This window comes from Lynx canadensis, chromosome B2, assembly GCF_007474595.2.
Source record: "Lynx canadensis isolate LIC74 chromosome B2, mLynCan4.pri.v2, whole genome shotgun sequence".
Classification (NCBI taxonomy): domain Eukaryota; kingdom Metazoa; phylum Chordata; class Mammalia; order Carnivora; family Felidae; genus Lynx; species Lynx canadensis.
Genome location: NC_044307.1, coordinates 99884339 through 99905218, shown reverse-complemented (window position 1 = coordinate 99905218; position 20880 = coordinate 99884339). Strand labels below are relative to the sequence as shown.

The 20880-nt window shown below is 34.1% G+C and overlaps 1 protein-coding gene across 6 annotated transcripts in view; it reads left to right on the top strand.

Annotated features, from left to right (window-relative positions):
- The window catches only part of WASF1 (WASP family member 1), a 71447-nt gene extending 51059 nt beyond the window's left edge, over positions 1 to 20388 (top strand). For 4 of the 6 annotated variants that reach the window (XM_030316141.1, XM_030316142.1, XM_030316143.1 and 1 more), the window contains 8 exons: positions 876 to 1036; positions 6728 to 6862; positions 11511 to 11664; positions 12699 to 12843; positions 14307 to 14479; positions 16312 to 16491; positions 17574 to 18202; positions 19521 to 20388. In XM_030316141.1, the coding sequence (XP_030172001.1) occupies positions 904 to 1036; positions 6728 to 6862; positions 11511 to 11664; positions 12699 to 12843; positions 14307 to 14479; positions 16312 to 16491; positions 17574 to 18202; positions 19521 to 19678 (1707 nt within the window). In that variant the 5' untranslated portion in view covers positions 876 to 903 and the 3' untranslated portion in view covers positions 19679 to 20388. The remainder of the gene's footprint in view (positions 1 to 875; positions 1037 to 6727; positions 6863 to 11510; positions 11665 to 12698; positions 12844 to 14306; positions 14480 to 16311; positions 16492 to 17573; positions 18203 to 19520) is intronic. The other 2 variants (XM_030316147.1, XM_030316146.1) reach the window with 2 other exon arrangements.
- Positions 20389 to 20880: the final 492 nt, after the last annotated feature.

The following is a 20880-nucleotide window of genomic DNA, read 5'->3' as shown; positions in this document are numbered from 1 at the left end:
TTGTTGCACTTTTATCTTTGTTGGCTAATTCACTCTTTTAGTTACCCATTTTGTAAAGTTCCATGTGGGTTTAGGAGGCAAGAAGGTAACCCAGCTACATGTTTTTCTGTCTTTAGGCAGGCGAATCGAATGATTAGGCACAACCAACTTTGGAAAGAAGTGATGAGTCACTGATCATGATATACCTCTCTTATGAACATAGTGCTTTGTAGACTGAAGTGCTAGCAAAGTAGTTTGTATTTATGCAGTTGTAGTTAATATAGTGTGGAAAGTGAAATTGGAACCGTGTTGTTGGAGACTGGTATTATTGAACTAAACTTATGATAGCTGAAATTTGTGCAGATGGGAGGCCTGGGAAGTAAGGGCTGCCTATAATTAGAAGAAGGCTGAACTATTTGAACAATTAAAGATCTGGTCAGTGTTGATGAAATTGAAGATGTAGGACTAGTTGGACTATTTGATTTCTGAGCTATTGAACGCCTGATACATTTTACGTGGAAGTGTAAATTTGATACTATTCTTCCAGCTTCTTTAATCCTCTTAGGCACTTCCTTAGAGAAGATCTTTTACGCTGTTTCTCTAAAACAAAACCCCTAGTTGTAGTAAAAACAGTGGTTTTAAACTGGAGAATAATAGTAACGGTGATTATGAATTCGTTATGAAGCAACTGACTTTGAAAGTTTTTTTCAATTTTTATATAATGTTGACATTCTAATAATTAAAAATAATAAGTAAGTTTTGATTCATTTAGTCAGTAACTCCATTTTCATTGTTTTCATACTAGCAAATATTTTATTATTAAACGTGAAAGGGGAGGTCTTACTCTGTATTGGGTGCAATTGAATAATGTTAATTTATTGTTTGATTTCCTACAGGTGAACTGGCACAGAGGTTGATCTCAAGATGCCATTAGTGAAAAGAAACATTGATCCTAGGCACTTGTGCCACACAGCACTGCCTAGAGGCATTAAGAATGAACTAGAATGTGTAACCAATATTTCCTTGGCAAATATAATTAGACAACTAAGTAGCCTAAGTAAGTATTTCTATATCAGTGAAAAATATTTTTTGCAAACCAGAATGTTAAGCTTTAGAGTATTAAGAAGATGTCCTTGTGATTAATTTGGGGAGATATTTGATGAGAAGAGTATAAAATCATCTTGGAAAATGTAGTCATTTTAAACAAAATAATGAATCTTAGAATAATTTATTCTCTACATGTTTCCTCTGGGAAAGAGAAGTAAGGACAGAATTTTAGGAATGGCATCACATGATGGATAAGAATTACTGAAATTGTTTTTAAAGTATGATTTGATCTATGAAAGGTTAGGCCAGGGTTTTACTTTTGCTTGCTCATTATCACTATTACTTTTTTAGTGGCTTCAATTTGTGTTTTAGGACACTAGTATCTCTTTATTTATATGTAGTCTAGGGAAGTATTTATATATTCTCAAATATCTAAAAGTAAAAGGTATGGGGTAGTTACTAGTTAGAGGATTAGGTTAGTCAAGTGAGTTGTCTAAAGGACATTAAGATATCAGTCAAGGGTCTTACATGCAGCATGATGTGAAAATAGTAAGTGAACCTGGCTTCTGACAGACAAAAGGTGAGCAGATTGGCCAGATAGTAAAGGCCAACAGAAGGGACAGGAAGAGGAGGATGAGACAGGCAATGTGTTTCTATCACAAGATTGTAGAACAGAGCTACTAAATTAAGGAATTAAACAAATTATTTCCTATTATTCTAAATTTAATGTTAGAAAATTTAAAATCTATCTTGTGAATTGATGGCTTAGCTTTTTATTAAGACATTTATATTTCATTTTTTAATATTTCATTTTAAAGATAAAACAAGATGTTCTTGGCCTAGATGTATTCTCTAAGTGGTCCTAGATATGTCTTAGCCATACCTACCCATGTAGATTATACTTATAGGGAAGATTGACTCTTCCTTTTAACTTTTGTTCTTTTCTTTTTATAATTGAGAACAAGATAAAGAGAAGTTGTTAATCTATTTTGTTTCAAGTGAGAGCATTTGGACATACACATATGTAACTAGAGCAACATAAAAATTACATTTGAATGCTCTTGGTGAGAGCACTAAATTTCTACATTGCCTATGAAATAGTTTTAAAAATAAAAGGATGTTTGTTTGAATTTAAGTATATTCTTTCCCCCTTTTTGTGCTTATTTTTTCAGGTTAGTTACTGACAGTGAATCACTAACATGGTTTACCTGTTTCTTTCTTGGGAAAGTCAATATAGAATATACTTTTGAGACAAGTCAAAAGAAGAGTCCTAGATATTAATAATGGTTAATCTTACTTTTTAAAAGACATTTGCTGACCTTTTTTTTCGACCTATCACTAATTGAATCTAACGTAACATGACTTCATATAACATTTGTATTACTATGTGTACATGAGTACATCAGTTAATATTAAAATATATATTAAGAGCATAGAAATGACATTAACAAATTTAGTTAAAGTATTTCTTAAAATGAATTTTGGATCTACTACAGGCGTGTTGTTTTAGGTATATTCCCAGTAAGAACTAATACAATGATTAAGAGTGTTCATTTCTGTACTAACCCGTTTTGTATATAACCTAAAGATGAAGATGTAAGGAATATTCAAGTCTGGTATAGTTCCTATAAACATCATCTATCAACAAGCATGTGGTCATATTGTAGCCAAGCTCCAAAAATAGAAATACTTTGTAAAAATATAACTAAATTAGGTTTTCGGTGCTTCACGTTTGGAATCAAGAGACCATTGTAGACATTTTCTAAGCAGTTTGTAGAGATTCAAAAACAAGAAAAACCATAAAATACTGTAGCAAGGTATAGCAATAGTTTACTGCCCTGGAATTAACCTCTCTGGCGGCTTTCCCACTTGACATATTTGGGCATGTAGAATTAAATTTAAAAGGCCCCTAGGTACCCAAAATAAACAAGCCCATGCACTAAAGATTATGCACATAAAATAATCAATTGATCCTTCTCTCAGAGCCTGTTTACACTTACTTAGCTAGTTCATACAGGTTTGGTGATCTGGTTCCCAAACATTTATGCTTCAGAGCATTAAAAGAGGAGGTATTGGGGAGATAAAAATAGAAGCAGGTATTACCTAAGCCAGCCAAAAGAAGTCCTTTACAGCAAAGGAAGAAGTGATGTAAGGAGAGAAGCAATATAAAAACCAGAAAGAGGCCCTTTCACGTAGAAGCAGATATTCTTACACATCTCAAGGCTGCTTTCTAGCTTAGAACATTTTGATTTCAGAATCATCACTAAGTTCTCAAGAAAAGGTTAAATTATGTTTAATTTTGTATTTCTACTTAAGACAGGGAAGCTTAGAATAGATTTTACATGAGCATTCATCCAAAATAGTTAAAATAATTAGTTCATTAAATAATCTCTGAATTACCTAGTAAACTTGGCTATCCAAAATGGTTCTAGGTCATTGAGGTGTTCACTTAACCAAAAGCGTTAACAGAACGCAGCAATAAAGGTAAACTGCAGAGCTTGGTCATGGCTTAGGGGACATCCTCCTGACTTCTTCCCCACAAAATGTTTTCCCTAGTAGAACACAATTTATAAAAGGTAATATATAATTACTGAAGACATAGAATTCACTTTCTTTTTTTTTATAATTTTTTTTCAACGTTTATTTATTTTTGGGACAGAGAGAGACAGAGCATGAACGGGGGAGGGGCAGAGAGAGAGGGAGACACAGAATCGGAAACAGGCTCCAGGCTCTGAGCCATCAGCCCGGAGCCTGACGCGGGGCTCGAACTCACGGACCGCGAGATCGTGACCTGGCTGAAGTCGGACGCTTAACCGACTGCGCCACCCAGGTGCCCCAGAATTCACTTTCTATAAATTTCTTCTGTTATACTAAAATTCTTTCCCATCTTATTATTGTTTTACTTAATGACCATTGAGACTCTAATTACCTGAGGAATCTTTTACCATTCTCTTTTCCCAAGGCCATTCTTCTGTTGAATACAGCCAGTTCATGCTACCAAGATGAGTTGATAGAGCCTAAATTTGACAGATAGATAGCAAGTAGGAGGGAGGATAAATAGATTGGCTTGATAAGACTAATTAGAAACACAGACAATGACAGATAACACTGAATACTTTGCTGTGTGATAAAGCTACAAGGTTCTTGTCTGAAGAGTATACCCCATTTGAACTGAAGAGTTGAGTATGATAAATACTGAAGTTATTCTGAACAGTGTGATCACATATATAATTAAAATCATGAGTTTTAGATTATAGGAACTGAGAAAAGAGAGATAAGCATAAGGTGAAGTCATTAGAGGAGACTTGCTGAATGAAATGTGAATTGAATTGGGCCTTTAAGGAACAAAAGAATTTGGAAAATAGAGAGGAATGAGGAAGGAAGGCATTTTTAGCTTGCATGAAGAATTAGGCAAATGAATAGAGGCAAAAATAAAAATGTTAGGGGGATTAAAAGGACAGGTGATGTGGGATGCTATGTATGGTGGACACTGATTTTGGAAGACATAGAATTTTAGTTGAGAAGATTTAGTTTTAACATCATAGATGATAAGTGGTAAGGAAACCAAGTAGGTTCTTAAATAGGTAAGTAGTATAATACTTCTAAGCTTAGTTCAAATTCATATACATGCCCAGTCAGTTTTACATTGCAAATTTTATTCCTTTCACCTCGAAGAAAAGGAGGTAGATGTGGAAAGTAAGAAAGGATGTGAAAAGAGAACAGATGGGATGTTTATTTTATCCACTGATACATTAGCACTTAAACCTGTAGTGGGGAGGAGCATAGACTCTTACTTAAAAATCTGTTGAAAAACTGTGGGCTCTCTCTTTAGAAAAATGCAAATATATTTTAAAAAATCTGTGTATAATTTCCATTGGTTTAAATTAAGGATCCTTGTATTAAACTAAGCTCTTTTAGGGATGAAATTGTCTCTTCTGTTCCTAGCATTTGTATCCTTAATGTTTGTTGAAAAAAATGAATGGCTTTATACCTGCCCTTTCTTGCAGTTGGGATGCTTTCCTTATCTGCCAGAGAAACTCTGTCTCTGGAAGCATCTCAGACACCATCCCACATTCAAAATTAGGTGCATCTTACCTAATTTGTGTTCTGTGGCTCTTACCTTGTATATAGTAAGAGCTGCCTATTGTTGACCTCCTACCCTGTACGTGGAACTCTGCCAGGTCCTTTGTTCACTGTGTCTCCTTTCCTTATAAATTCTTTTTGAAGCAGATATTTTTATCCCTATTTTACAGGTGTGAGGAAATTGATACCAAGGTCTCAAAGTGAATGGAACAAAGATTTGGACTTATTTATTAAATTGCTTTTCATATTTGTTTAGATGTCTGTTTCTCCCTCTTGTTCAAAACTCATCAATGGCAGAGACCTTCTTCCATCATTTTTATATCTCCAGGGTCTGGTACAAGGTCTGGCACATAAGACATTTTCAGTCTATTTGGTTTAAAGATATATGTGAGTAAATGAATATATACAAAACTATTCATTTTAATATTTTTATAGAAACATTAAAGTTCTTAATTTAATATAGAGAGATTGAAGTTCTGATTTTTTTTCTTAAAGACCATAGAATCTTATAGGCCAGGAATTTTATGTTTTACTTTTTGGTGCCTTCGGTAGGTCATACACCTGCCTGGCACAAGGTGAGCTCTCATTAAATGTTTGTTGATTTAACAGTTATTATATTTAAATACTTTGAAAAAAAGGCACAGGGTGAGCTCTCATTAAATGCTTGTTGATTTAACAGATATTATATTGAAATACCTTGGAATAAATGCAATATTATTCAAATATAAACTAGTGAGATTAGTGAATTCTTTTAATAAATATTAATTACCTCTGTCTCAGGAACTGTCTGAAAAGAGTTTACTATGGAGCTAGACTTAACCTATACAGTATGCTTGGGTCTAAAATGTCTTAATTTAGCAAGACTGTCAATTTTTTTTATTCAAAGGTGTACATAGTAATTGACTCATCTTTATATTGTAAGTATGCATTACTTTATATGTTCTAAATACACTGAATATTTTTCATTATAGATTGCCTAAACTTCTCCCTGGCTTACTTACTAGATAGAAATTTCTGGTTTTTTCTCCTTTTATAATAGGAGTATTTTCTCTTATTCTTTTCAGTAATAGAAATTTATATGACTAGAGAAAATACAGCGATTTTAGATTTAGGATTATTTTTTTAAGAAACTAGATAGAACATGAAAATATAAAATATCTCACAAATTTTCAGAATGTACGTTTTGGGCATATCTGAGACTGGTCTTCTGCTGGGCTTATGAAGACTCTTAGATTCTGTCAGTTGGCCTGAAATTCAATTCTAGTGTAGAGTTTATTTATGAACACTGATTTAAAAGATATATTATTTGTATGTACTTTTTCATCATAGCGTTCTCTAACCCTTACCAGATGGGTAGATACAGATAAAGCAGGTAGAGTATTTGCATTTTAGGCATAAGTCACGTAGCAGGATGTGGTAGAACTAGTGTTTAAAACCAGATTTCCCAGGGTTTATGTTTTATCACTTTGTCTCAATTCATTTGCTTTTAGGCTAGGGTTGTATAAACTAGTTCCAAATAAATGTCAAATTCATTAGGATAGCACTTTTAAATGTTAAATTGTTTGATATTTATCTCTCATCACATTAAATTTATGGTATATGTTTCATTTTTGCCTAGGTAAGTATGCTGAAGATATATTTGGAGAATTGTTCAATGAGGCACATAGTTTTTCCTTCAGAGTTAACTCATTACAAGAACGTGTGGACCGTTTATCTGTTAGTGTTACACAGCTTGACCCTAAGGAAGAAGAATGTAAGTTTATTCATATTATATTTTCTGTCACATATATATTTTGGGTTTGGTGAGATGAGCAATATATTTAAAAACAGTATTAAACACAAATTTATCACAAGTCTTTTTTACCGATGACCTTTGATGTACCTGTTGTAATTATCTATAAATACCATTAGTGTGACTCTTCTGGCTTTTCTATTCTCTTTTTCTTTTTTGCCTCTTTTCTTTGTATATTAAATAGCTTTTAATTTTTTGACCTAAAATTTTTAACCAGACCTTTTCTCCATTCTTTTTTCCTTTATAATTTATTTGTATACTTCTGTCCTAGAAATAAGTTATTGGAAAATTACTTGAAATTTTAGGTTTGATTCCTTAAGAATGTAATTCCTTTTAATATTCTTTTGTGTGTGCATATTAAATTGATGAACTCTGATCTAATTGTTTGAATGTTACTCCCCACCTTAAATGAACATTTCCCAAAAAACCCAAATTGCCAATATGTTGGATAAAAGTATTCTATACTAAGTATTAAACCAGGGATATCAGAGAAGAAAAACAATACATTACAGGCTGACATAATGGGAAAAACTTTAGTGGTAAAATGACATTTTATACTTTGATAGAATACATTGAATGCTGTTGTGTCTCAAATTCCTCTTTTTGATTTTTTGGGTTCTTTTTCCTTATACAAAAAGAAATGAAACTATTTAGAACATAATTTACAGTTATTTTCCCTAGAGAATTATTATTAAATAATATATATAGAATATCTTTTATATCCCTTTCTTCAAAATATTTTTTTGTTGAATAACATTTTTAGTATAAGTACAAGGTATATAACATACCTAAATTTGAATAAAAATAATAGAAGATACCACTGGAAAAAGCAAAAAGTAGAATGTAATGGTAGATATCTTCATGATAGAACCAACTTCCATATATATATATATATATATATATATATATATATATATATTTTTTTTTTTTTTTTTTTAATATAACTTCTTGTCAAGTTAGCTAACATACAGTGTATATGGTATGCTCTTGGCTTTGGGAGTAGATTCCCATGATTCATCACTTACATAAAATACCTAGTGCTCATCCTAGCTTCTTTTTATGTAACCTAATTAAAACCTAAATAGAGGTAAATACTTGTCATATTAAGTTTCTACTGCTTGCAAATATATAAGTTCATAGGTCTGGATATGATTTTCTTATCAAAATAGAACTTTTTTTTCTTAAACAGCTTTATTGACATGTATTTCATACACCCTACAATGAACCTGTCTCACATTAAAGTGTACAATTCAGTGGTTTTTAGTATATTCACAGTTAACGCAACGATCACCATAATCAATTTTAGAACATTTTCATCACTCAAAAAAGAAACCATATACCCATTTGCAGTTACTCCCTAAATCCTCTTTCCCCCAGCTTCTAGCAGTCACTAATCTACTTTCAAGTAGAAAATCTATTTTCAAGTCCTATGGATTTGCCTATTCTAGACATTTCTTATGAATGGAATAATACAGTACGTGACCTTTAGTGATTGACTTCTTTCCTTTAGCATAATGTTTTTAATATTGCTTCATGATGTAGAATGTATTTGCATTTCCCTGATGACTAATGATGTTGAGCATTTTCTCAAGGCTTGTAGCCATGTAGAGACAAGTTATCCAGCAGGAAGTAGTAGAGCCAGGATTTAAAACTAGGGTTTAACTGGCTTATCAGTGTGTATCTTCTTTGGAGGTCCTTTCCCCATTTTTAAATCAGAATATTTTTCTTTTTGTTGTTGAGTTATAAGAATTCTGTATACGTTCTTGATTTAAGTCCCTTCTCAGATGCATGATTTGCAAATATTACCTCCCATTCTGTGAGTGGTTTTTGTTAGTGATATCCTTTGAAGCATGTATATGTGTATTAACTACACTTCATGAAATTCTTGAAATAATTGCTAGTGGTGAAAAAATATTTTATGACCATACTTTCAAATATATCATTTACATTCAAACTTTTCAAATTTAAACGTTTAAGTTATAAATATATGCCATCTAATAATACAAGAATACAGAGATAGTTCCTATATGTAACAGAAATAAAAATTAACAGTTTCAAAATACTGTTAAATTTTAACAAATATCTTAGCACTCCAATTGAAATTGAAAACAAAAATATACGTAATAGTTAAATAACTTTAAAGATATTTTTTAAGTATTTAAAAAAATCTTAATGTGCCAATTACCATCAGAATTGTTTATAATTTCCTTTAAGTTTATGGCGAACATTGGAGAAGGATTCAGAATCTAAAAGCTGGGGGCGCCTGGGTGGCGCAGTCGGTTAAGCGTCCGACTTCAGCCAGGTCACGATCTCGCGGTCCGTGAGTTCGAGCCCCGCGTCGGGCTCTGGGCTGATGGCTCAGAGCCTGGAGCCTGTTTCCGATTCTGTGTCTCCCTCTCTCTCTGACCCTCCCCCGTTCATGCTCTGTCTCTCTCTGTCCCAAAAATAAATAAACGTTGAAAAAAAAAAAAAATTTTAAAAGCTGAATTGCTTAATTTGATACTATTTTAGGGATATTGTATAGAAGTGTTCAAAGCTATTTAACCTAGATTTTTAAACTCAGTAAGAGTTCATGTAAAGTAATATTATGAATATAATACTTATATTACAGAGTGTGATATTAATATTTTTGTTTTCAAATTACTAGTAAATCATTTAAGTAATGGTGAGAACTACCAATATAATTTAGAAAGTGTGTAAAAAAATGAGTTTTTAAACAAAGACCTATACTATTGTATTTAATTATGTTTACAAATATTGTGTTGACTTACTGTTACATAGTACTATTTAAATATCAGATGTTGTTTTGGTAACTGAAAGGCTTTTGTCTTAGTGACCTGTTAATAAGACAAATGGTAAATGAGAGCAGTTGAAGATAGAAAAGTGCTTATTATATGTTCTCTCCTTGAGTAAGACCGTTTTGGGAGACTAAACACTAGGTTCCATCTTGGTTATATACTTATGGTAAATAAGTGGAGTGGGAGAGTGGCAAGAATTGGTCCATTTTGATTGTAGAAAACAGAGGCCACATCTGATGGGAGCCAGAGAACAGCATGTGTTGTTAGGGTGAAAGGGTCAGTCTCAAAGGCAGACAGGTCTGGGTTTTCTAATCCGACTCTGCTGCTTATTTTGCCTTTGGCCAGTTATGTAATGTTTCCTAGTCTTGGTTTTCTTATCTTTAAAATGGAATAATAACATCTATTTTCATTGAATAAATAAAAAAATAAAATAAAAATTATTGAGAACATCTCGCACATAGAGTCTGTATTCATTACATATCTTTTACATCGCTCCTTAGTAATAATGAGAAAAAATTTTTTTCCTTCTCTGAATTTTATTTTGATGTTTTAAGTGTGTTACAAATCATACAGCAGAGAAATTGCTGGGAATGTAGTCATGATGTGGCCATTGTAGAGCCATGCTGCTCCAGCTATTCCATGGATCTGAATATTCATGCTGAGTGAATACTTGTGAGGATGGTAGAGATACTGTTTTAGGGAGAAGAATAGTTTACGAATTGTTTAAAGAAAAGTTTAAGAACTTCTATGGCATAAAGCATTTATCTGTATACTTAAAAGCCATATTAATTAAATATGTAAGAATCACCTACTTTTTCAATATCAGAAAGTCATCCTAAGAGTTAAGAATGTACTAATTTGGTACATTTCTGGGGTGCCTGGGTGGCTTAATCAGTTGAGCTTCCAACTTCAGCTCAGGTCATGGTTTTGCGGTTCTTGAGGTAGAGCCCTGCATCAGGCTCTGTGCTGACAGCTCAGAGCCTGGAGCCTGCTTCAGATTCTGTCTGTCTGTCTGTCTCTCTCTCTGCCCTTCCCCCACTCACACTCTGTCTCTCGCTCTCAAAAATAAATAAACATTTAAAAAAATGGAAAAAGATTTGATACATTTATTTTAACATGCTGCATGCGTCAAAAGAAAATGAGTAAATGAAGTTATTTTATGCTAGTTACTGGAGATTCTAATGTGCAAGACAGTCTTAGTCTTAGCCCATAGCTAAGTAGAGATTCTTATAGTATGAGATAAAAGATAAGTGAAATAGATGATGATATAGATTGCCCAGTACTTGAAAATATTTTCTTTATGGTAAAGTATGTTTTAAGTTTATAGCGTATGTATAATATTTATAGTCTAGCTAGCATAGAGGTCAATATAGCCAAGAATGCAACTGAGGACTAAGTAATTCCTTCAGTGTTATTGGTATAAGCTAAATAAAAGTAATAAAGAGAAATGAGAGAAAAAGATTATTTAAAAAAGAAAGAAGAGGATGTAGGTTAGTGGGGGGTAGTGATGGCAAGTAGAGAAAAGTGAAAGGTATTTTCGGTGGGAAATACAGATATGCTTCAGGCATCATTACAGCCTTTTGAGCCTTAGAAATCAAAGGTGCATTGAAACATATCTGATTGGGAAGATCAGAGACAAAATGATATTGGGACATAATGATAGAGCACTTAAAATGTGGTTCCTGATTCTCAAGCCACTACAGTCACAACTTCCTGAACCATGCTGACTCTTAAACACAGTATGTGAATTTGTCCTTATGTTAAATCCACTTAGTAAAATAAATAAAACACATTTTTGATTTTTGTTTTAGTGTCTTTGCAAGATATAACAATGAGAAAAGCTTTTCGAAGTTCTACGATTCAAGATCAGCAGCTTTTCGACCGCAAGACTTTGCCTATTCCGTTACAGGAGACATATGATGTTTGTGAACAGCCTCCACCTCTCAATATACTCACTCCGTATAGGTCAGTGGGCTAATAAATATGAAGGCTGGCTATTTACTTTCATACTGCATGTTCAGATAGGTAGCAGTCTACCTTTATATGCTAAATCCCCAAATATGCTTTATGTCACTGGGCTTTTGATCAACACAGAGAACCCTCTTTATCCATCACCCTTAGAAAACTTGTGCTTTATTCACTACATACGTTCCCAAGGTTCTGGCATACAAAAGATGAGACTTACTCAAGGGAGTTGTTTTGAGACACAAGGAGTTGTTATTGTCTTTTTAATGTAATATCTGGTCAGATGAAAAATAAAAAGGGCTCAAAATTCCACCACACTAACAAAATTAATATCATTTTTCTTGCTCATATCTACTCTTGATCTATATGCATTAAGCTTTTACATAATGAATATGTACTATCTATTTTAAAAATGTTTTTTACCATTTAAAATAAAATCTAGAATTATTCAGGCTTTCTTTGGGGGTAGTTCCACATGATTTGTTAAATGGGTAATTTAAGATACACCACACATATCCTGAATAAAATAGTATTCAGATACTTATTTGAAGAGGTTTTATCAGTGTGCAAGTCATTGGATAAAATAACTGTTACTACTAGCATGACAATTAAAGGAAATGTGGGGGGCGGGGGCGTTCGTAAGGTAATAAGTAAATTACAGTATTGGCAGAAACTCTTTGTATATCTCCATTGTAAATGATATTATTGTCTTTTCAGGCTTTTATCTTTGGCAGAACCTTTTGTAATTACTGGAATTCCCCAGAGGACTTGTAGAAAAGTTGGTATTCAGCACTAGTTAGAGATGAAAATTGTCCAGCTGTTCTTCAGATTAGTAACACCATCTCTGAAAAACTCCTGGGTTTCCATTTTCCTTAGTTTTTTGTCTGATTTGTGAGAATATTGATGCAGTATTCTTATTTCGTCAATATTTTTACACATTCTGTATTTCACTGATAGGAAAAACATTTTAGTAAAATTATTCTGATTGCCTAAGTCTTACTGATAAATGTTCTAATTGATATTTTTTATTTCAGAGATGATGGTAAAGAAGGTTTGAAATTTTATACCAACCCTTCATATTTCTTTGATCTATGGAAAGAAAAAATGTTGCAAGATACAGAGGATAAGAGGAAGGAAAAGAGGAAACAGAAGGTATTACAAGAGATTGAAAAAATTGAAGTTAGTTTTCATGTATTTGTGTTTTGTTGCATACATGGAACTTTATTAATCTTGTATTTTGTCAGTTTTATACTGAAGTCTTTATAACCACACAGGAGGATCACAGACTAATTGGGGAACAGATGAGCAATCAGATTCTTATATTATGGCATGATAAGTGCCATAACAGAGGTATGCATGGAAGGTTTAGGTAGCACAGAACTACCTGCTTTAGCCAGAGAACAGGGTTGGTAAATGCTTTCAGCAAAGCTTATAATAAATTTCAAAGAACAAATAGGAATTAAGTGGACCAGAGAAGAGAAGGGCATTCTGGCAAGAAGGGATGAAGGAATATTTTGCAGATATTGGCAAAGTAGATTAAGCTAATATTTTCTTAACACAGATCATATCCTAAATGTTTTGGAAAGACTATTTTAGTCTCCCTAAATTCCTGTTATCTCTGTCTGCTGTGTTATCATATTCTACTTTGTAATAAACATTTGGATCTGTTTTATTCCATGTTGATGAGAACTAGAAATAAAGAGGGAAGGAAAATTGGATTTAGGCAGAATTATGAAAGATGCAAAATCTGTTCTCATCATCCCTCTGTTTCTTCTGTAGCTATCTCTTCTCTCCTCCCTTTTCCCCATAATGCCTTCATGTTATTATTTTCTGTACTAGACAGTATCCCAGTGTTCTAGCCGAAGTTTGCAAACTGATGACTGGCAGCTCAGAGTATGCCTGCAGTCACTGTTTTGTTGGACAAACACAGTGGTTTTAAAATTTTTGAACTGGAAAGCCTTAGTTGGACATGCTTGTTTAGTCACTGTAGTCCCCATCTTATGCCCAACTTTCTTGATTCATGTATGTGATCTGCTTAGCCCCTTTGGGCATTTGACTTCATTACACCTACTCTAGACCCCTCTGTGCTTTTTCCCACAGTTTGATTTATTTTCTGTTTTGTTTTTTGAATATCCTGTTTCCTGTTGAGTGATACAGTTACAATGAGTTAATTGGATGTTTGGATTTTTTCTAATGTACTGGCTGGCTAATTGGTCACTTTCCAGATTACATAGCCTTAATAAATTTCCAGGTTTTGGTTAAAGGTAGGCAGTGCCATTAATGGTAGAAATTTCACTCATTATAGTAAAAACTAATAGATGTGGGAGCAGAGTTGGTGAATCTGTTTTTCATCTGGAAGGACTTTCTGACCTCAAATTTTATTATTTAGGCATACTATTTTTATCTGGTGCATGAATTCAAATTAGAAGTTAAAGAAACATGACAAGAAACTGGGATTACAAGCAAACTAACTAAGATTTAACTCTGAACGTACAAATGAACTGTCTCTGTGTTACTTTAACTATATTATGATGGCATTGTCTTTTTCAGTATTAATGTTAGAATTTTATTTTGATTGTTATAACTTCTTTTTAAAAAGTAGCACTTCAGCATTTGGCTTTGTTTCAATACATCTGTTATAGCAGAAAAATCTAGATCGTCCTCATGAACCAGAAAAAGTGCCAAGAGCACCTCATGACAGGCGGAGAGAATGGCAGAAGCTGGCCCAAGGTCCAGAGCTGGCTGAAGATGATGCTAATCTCTTACATAAGCATATTGAAGTTGCTAATGGCCCAGCCTCTCATTTTGAAACAAGGTTTCTTTTCTTTTTTTGTTTTTTAACAAAATTAATGATAAAATACTGGCTTTATTTCTAATATCTGTGCCTCTTAAGTCTTAAAGTCCTGAACTGTTGAACCAGCTACTTTAGCTATAGAAATCATTTTGAAACCCTGACCACTGTGAGCCTACTAAAGTCTGATCATGGGCAGGTCATTTTCACACCTGGATTTTAGTTTTGTCATCTATAGAAAGAGGTGGTTGGAGGAGATGATCTTCAGGGTTTCATATGAACCCTCAGCTCTCTGTCAGTATTTCAGGCAGAGTCTGCTAGAACTTCATAGTAGAGCAATGGGGTCTGGAATTTCTTTTTGAAATATTACAGATTCACTACATATAAAATAGGAACTGAGAAAGGGTAATATTTTGTTTCTTTTTCTTTCTCCTGACTTCCTTTCTATGCCACATCTCCCACCTCAGTTATATCAGGACTTTTTAAACAAAATCACTCATCCCCTTTTGCAGAGCTATAGAACAGGTCTTTTTCCTTGCTCAGTAGCCAGGGGGCCCCATCTGAGTAACATGCTACCCTAATAAACATTATACTAGCATCTCTCTGTGAAGCAATTTGTGGATAGTTGACTGATTATAGTTATTATTGTATATATTATAATTATTGATTTTTTAATGGAAAAAGCGCTTAAAGTTTTCTTTGGAATAATACATGTAAACTATTAGGCCAGTATCTTAGCCAATTTAGGAGTAATACACATGTAAGATATTTATATGCATTGTTGAAAGAATTGAGATTTATTTTTTTAAATAATAATCTATAAACACTGATTTTTACTGCTGTTAAGTAGTTACAGTATTACCAGCATTACCTGATCCAGTACTATAAGTACAATTTAGTTGATTCTTGAACGACAAGGGAGTTAGGGGCACCAATCCCTTGTGCAGTTGAAAATCCACATGTAACTTTTGGCTATCCAAAATTTAGCTACTAATAGCTTACTGTTGACTGGGGAGCCTTACTGAGAACATAAATAATCCATAACACATATTTTGTATGCTATGTGTATTGTATACTGTATTCTTACAACAAAGCTACAGAAAAAATGTTAAGAAAATGATACGGAAAATACATTTACAGTGCTTTACTATAAAAAATCCTTATATAAGTGGGCCTGCTCAGTTCAAACCTGTGTTCAAAGTCAGCTGTAGTTTCTAATTTGTTTTGTGTACATGTGTCCCCAGCATGCACTACAATCAGCAAATATTCGTAAAACCTTCACATGCTCAAGGTATCTAAAATTTTGCTTAAATCTGATCTTATGTCATTTGTTGCTTTGTTACTCAGTTATTTTCTGAGTACCCTAACACCTTTGAAAACATCAAAAAGACAAAACAATGTAGTTAGTCATCCTTGTGGTGCTAGTATCATGGAGGCCTTTCTCGCTGATACAAGATATTTGGAAGTCATTTAGGTTTAAGACTCCAGTTTTCGTATTCTAGCTTTTTGTCATTGGCATCTTGTTTAAAAAAATGAAACAGAGGGGTATATAGCTTTGAACACAATTTACTGAAAAGTTAATTTTGTTTATGAGATTCTATATGTAATACTTTTTATCCTTGTGAATTGAATTAGTATTATATTATGAAATAATAAAATAACTGCAAGGAAAGGTTACATTATGAGCAGCATTCTTTGTTTGAAAAGCAAGATAAATGTAACAAATTTCTGAAGTTTCATAATAGTGATTAAAACGTTGACATTCAAAAGATAAAGCTTAAATGTCTCCTGTACCACACTTTATACCATTAATAATTCAAGAAAAATACACTGATACTGTATTTTTTTTTTTTTAGACCTCAGACATATGTGGATCATATGGATGGCTCTTACTCACTTTCTGCCTTGCCATTTAGTCAGATGAGTGAACTTCTGACTAGAGCTGAGGAAAGGGTCTTAGTCAGACCACATGAACCTCCTCCACCCCCACCAATGCATGGAGCAGGAGATGCGAAACCCATACCCACCTGTATCAGGTATGTTGGGACAGGCATTTGATGTTGCTTCTCAGGGGTTGGTAACCTTTTTCTTGAAAGGATCAGCTAGCAAGTGTTTTAGGCTTTGTGGGCATTACGGTTTCTGTCACAACTACTCAACTCTGCCACTGTTGCATGAAAACAGCCATGGACTATACATAAATGACTATTTGTGTTCCAGCTAAACCTTATTTACAAAAACAGGGACCAATTCGGATTTGACCTGTGGGATGTAATTTGCCAGCCTCTGATAAGAGCTGACCCGTACTCTTGGGAAAAATGTAGCTAATGAGAATTCACTTTAAAGATTAGAGTGTCTTTCATTTTATTATACCTTTATTATCAAGCACATGATGTATAGTATATTAATAAAAATTAAGAATTTTTAGAATGTGGTAAGGGACTAAGAAATGGGAACTAAAGATATGATTATGAGTGTTAACTTGGTATTAGGGGGAATACTTTGAGAATTTGAGAGAGAATAAGCAATTGCTCATAATTTTCAGTAAAGCAGTTTTGAAGTTTATTATAAAATTTTTAATAGGTAAATAGAGATCAGCTTTATAATTTTCAGTTAAAAAGATCAACCTTCTATCACTGAGTCACTCAATGTTCCATCCTCAGGAAGGGTTGACAGTCCTAATTTTCCTTTGTGGTTTGTAATTAGTTGTTATTGATTTTACTGAAATGACATAATGAGTCTTAATAGCTTCAATATAAATACAGCATTGTAATGACCACAGGTATTGCTGCAAATATTGTAATGTGATAAATGTTGAGTCATTATAAAGACTCCTATCACAGCATAGAATTGAGCCTTTTATTTATCAAAGCAAGCATAAAAGGCTTGAGTGTATTCTGACAGGTGCATGAAAGGATGAGACCATCTGGAATCTTAGAAATGAAAGCAACACCCGTTAATTTTCTTGGCATATTCATTCCATCCTAAATACTGAAGAATTTTTAATTTCTATACGATCATGTTAATACATCTACCTTGATATCATTATTGATAGTCATATGTGCCATGCGGTTCGGTTTTTCTCTTTGAGTAACTTGCTAGGGTTTCTTTATCATTTCAGTTCTGCTACAGGTTTGATAGAAAATCGCCCTCAGTCACCAGCTACAGGCAGGACACCTGTGTTTGTGAGCCCTACCCCCCCGCCTCCTCCACCACCTCTTCCATCTGCCTTGTCAACTTCTTCATTAAGAGCTTCAATGACTTCAACTCCTCCCCCACCAGTACCTCCCCCACCTCCACCTCCAGCCACTGCTTTGCAAGCTCCAGCGGTACCACCGCCTCCAGCTCCTCTTCAGATTGCCCCTGGAGTTCTTCACCCAGCTCCTCCTCCAATTGCACCTCCTCTAGTACAGCCCTCCCCACCGGTAGCTAGAGCTGCCCCAGTATGTGAGACTGTACCAGTTCATCCACTCCCACAAGGTGAAGTCCAGGGGCTGCCTCCACCCCCACCTCCGCCTCCTCTGCCTCCACCTGGCATTCGACCATCGTCACCTGTCACAGTTGCCGCTCTTACTCATCCTCCCTCTGGGCTACATCCAGCTCCATCTACTGCCCCAGGTCCCCATGTTCCATTAATGCCTCCATCTCCTCCATCACAAGTTATACCTGCTTCTGAGCCAAAGCGTCATCCATCAACTCTACCTGTAATCAGTGACGCCAGGAGTGTTCTTCTGGAAGCAATACGAAAAGGTAACTTTCTCCAGGCCATTAAAAGCATTGCTGTGGTAGCATTAGGAACTTTCTAAATATTTGGCACAATAACATTTTCTCATTAATAAAATTGTAGATGATCATATTTTTGCTCAAGTGGTTTTTAGAAAAGAAAGCTATGTTCAACTTACATTTTTTTTAAGTTTCATTTATTTTGAGGGAGAGCACACGCGAGTAGGGGAAGACCAGCAGGCTCCATGCTGTCAGTGCAGAACCCAACATGGGGCTGTATCTCACAAACTGTGAGATCATGATCTGAGCCAAAATCAAGAGTCAGATGCTCAACTGACTGAGCCATCCAGGTGCCCTTAACTTTTATTTTAAATCATTTGCCAGAGAAAATATTACATTTAATTATTTTATTTTCCTACTTGGGGATTCTTAAAATGTTTACTGAATGATTGAGAATATCAGACTTATAAGTTATAGAAAATTTAGTTAAAACCCTTTACGTTATGTTTAATATGTATGGTCACTCCTTTAAAAATGGTATTTTCTAGGGCGCCTGGGTGGCGCAGTCGGTTGGGCATCCGACTTCAGCCAGGTCACGATCTCGCGGTCCGTGAGTTCCAGCCCCGCGTCGGGCTCTGGGCTGATGGCTCAGAGCCTGGAGCCTGTTTCCGATTCTGTGTCTCCCTCTCTCTCTGCCCCTCCCCCGTTCATGCTCTGTCTCTCTCTGTCCCAAAAATAAATAAACGTTGAAAAAAAATTTTTTTAAACGGTATTTTCTTCTGTAGTAAGGCTGTCCATTTGGTGTATCAGTGACACTTGCTCTACCAGATGCCTTTACAGGATTAAAGTTCCTCCCTTAGTAACCGAGGAAAGACTTTTCATATTCATTCATTTATTCAGCCGACATTTCCTAAGCACCTACTATATGCCAAACACTGACAATATAGAATGAAAAATAGTGCCTTTCCCTCAAGTATTGGGGAGAGTAAAGCCACAGAAAACATACTCAACAATGTTTATTTGACCACTGGTTAACTTTTCAGGGGGCGTGGGGGGGGGTTGGTGAGTAGAGAGGCACAGTAGACCATCATACCTAAATAAACTGTAGATATTCACTGGGATAGTTAGTAAGTTTGACCAACTAGTATTGCAGATAAGGAAAGAATTAATTGACCAAATTAATGTGACTCTAAATATGATCCCTTCAAATTATTTTTAATAGATCTTGGTTTTTATTTTCCTCTTAGTATTTCTCACATGTATTTGATTTTATTCCAAAAAGATTAATAATATGATATATTTAGTATCTTGGCTTACAGTGAATGCTTTGGTTTTTCTCTATCAGGTATTCAGCTACGCAAAGTAGAAGAGCAGCGTGAACAGGAAGCTAAACACGAACGCATTGAAAATGATGTTGCCACCATCCTGTCTCGCCGCATTGCTGTGGAATATAGTGATTCAGAAGATGATTCAGAATTTGATGAAGTAGATTGGTTGGAGTAAGAAAAATACATTGATAAATATTACAAAACTGAATGCGAATGTCCTTTGTGGTGCTTGTTCTTTGAAAATGTTTGGTCATTCCAGTGTTTTGCTTTCTTTTCCTTATGATAAATAACACTTTTCCTCCATAATTTTTGATTTCTAAGAAAAATATTAGCATACACTTCAAACTAAATGTTTTACAGTGGCTTATCTTTTTTATTTTTCCCTGAAAAGATAATTTGGTCAAATAAACCACTAAGTATTAAGCATGGACAGCTGTTGTTAGAGTAGCAGATTCAGTTTTTTGATATCTTAATTGTGCACTTTGTGAATTTTAATTTAAAGAAAGCAACTGAGATTGAAATCTTGAAGGCAGCTGTATCTATTAATGAGCCTTATTCCATTTCCTGATGTTTTACAAGAGGAAACACTGCCTTGATTATATGAATACACTCAGAAAGTACATTTAGCTAGTAGTATTGAATTCTCTTAAAGGAATGCTTGAATTTTTTTTTTTTTAGTTATTGTTTTACCGTTTTTAAATACTTGCCTTATTTGAATGTTTAGCAGTACCCCCTTCCCACTTATATATTGTGTGGTACGATTTTGCTTGCCTATAAGAGTTTAAAAAATTTCCATGTGAAATACTCAGACATAAACATACATGTAACTTACATTAACTGTTAAGAATAACAGTCTGATTTAATAAATGGTTCATTTTAAAGGTTCATGGGTGTTGTTCTTTGAATAAAACTATTTCTGATAATTTATCAAATATATATATAGTAGGTTTTAAATACATAGATAGTAAGTAAAAAACTTAAAAACCACTTAAGCATATAATTTCCTCTTAATTATACAGATTCATGTCTTGTGTGGAGATAGCTATTACATCTTTTTTTTCTAAGGTCACAAAATCAACATTTTTTTTTACAACTCTTTATGTTCTTAAATTAAAATCTCAATTTGCTGTCTAATTTCAGTACACCTTGCCTTCAGTTTAACAGCATTTTTGAAATCATATTTTGCAGTGATAAAGTGACTTGTTAGTGTTTACACAATCCAGATTCAAGGATGGAGGGAAAGCAGCATTTGTACTAGATTGTTTAATGTGAAGTTTTTGTAGCTGTACCATAAATGACTGTGGTCTTCATCCTTGTTTCTACCCCTTTCACAGTGCAATTTCTAGCTCCTCCCATCAAGAGATGGGTTCTTTTTCC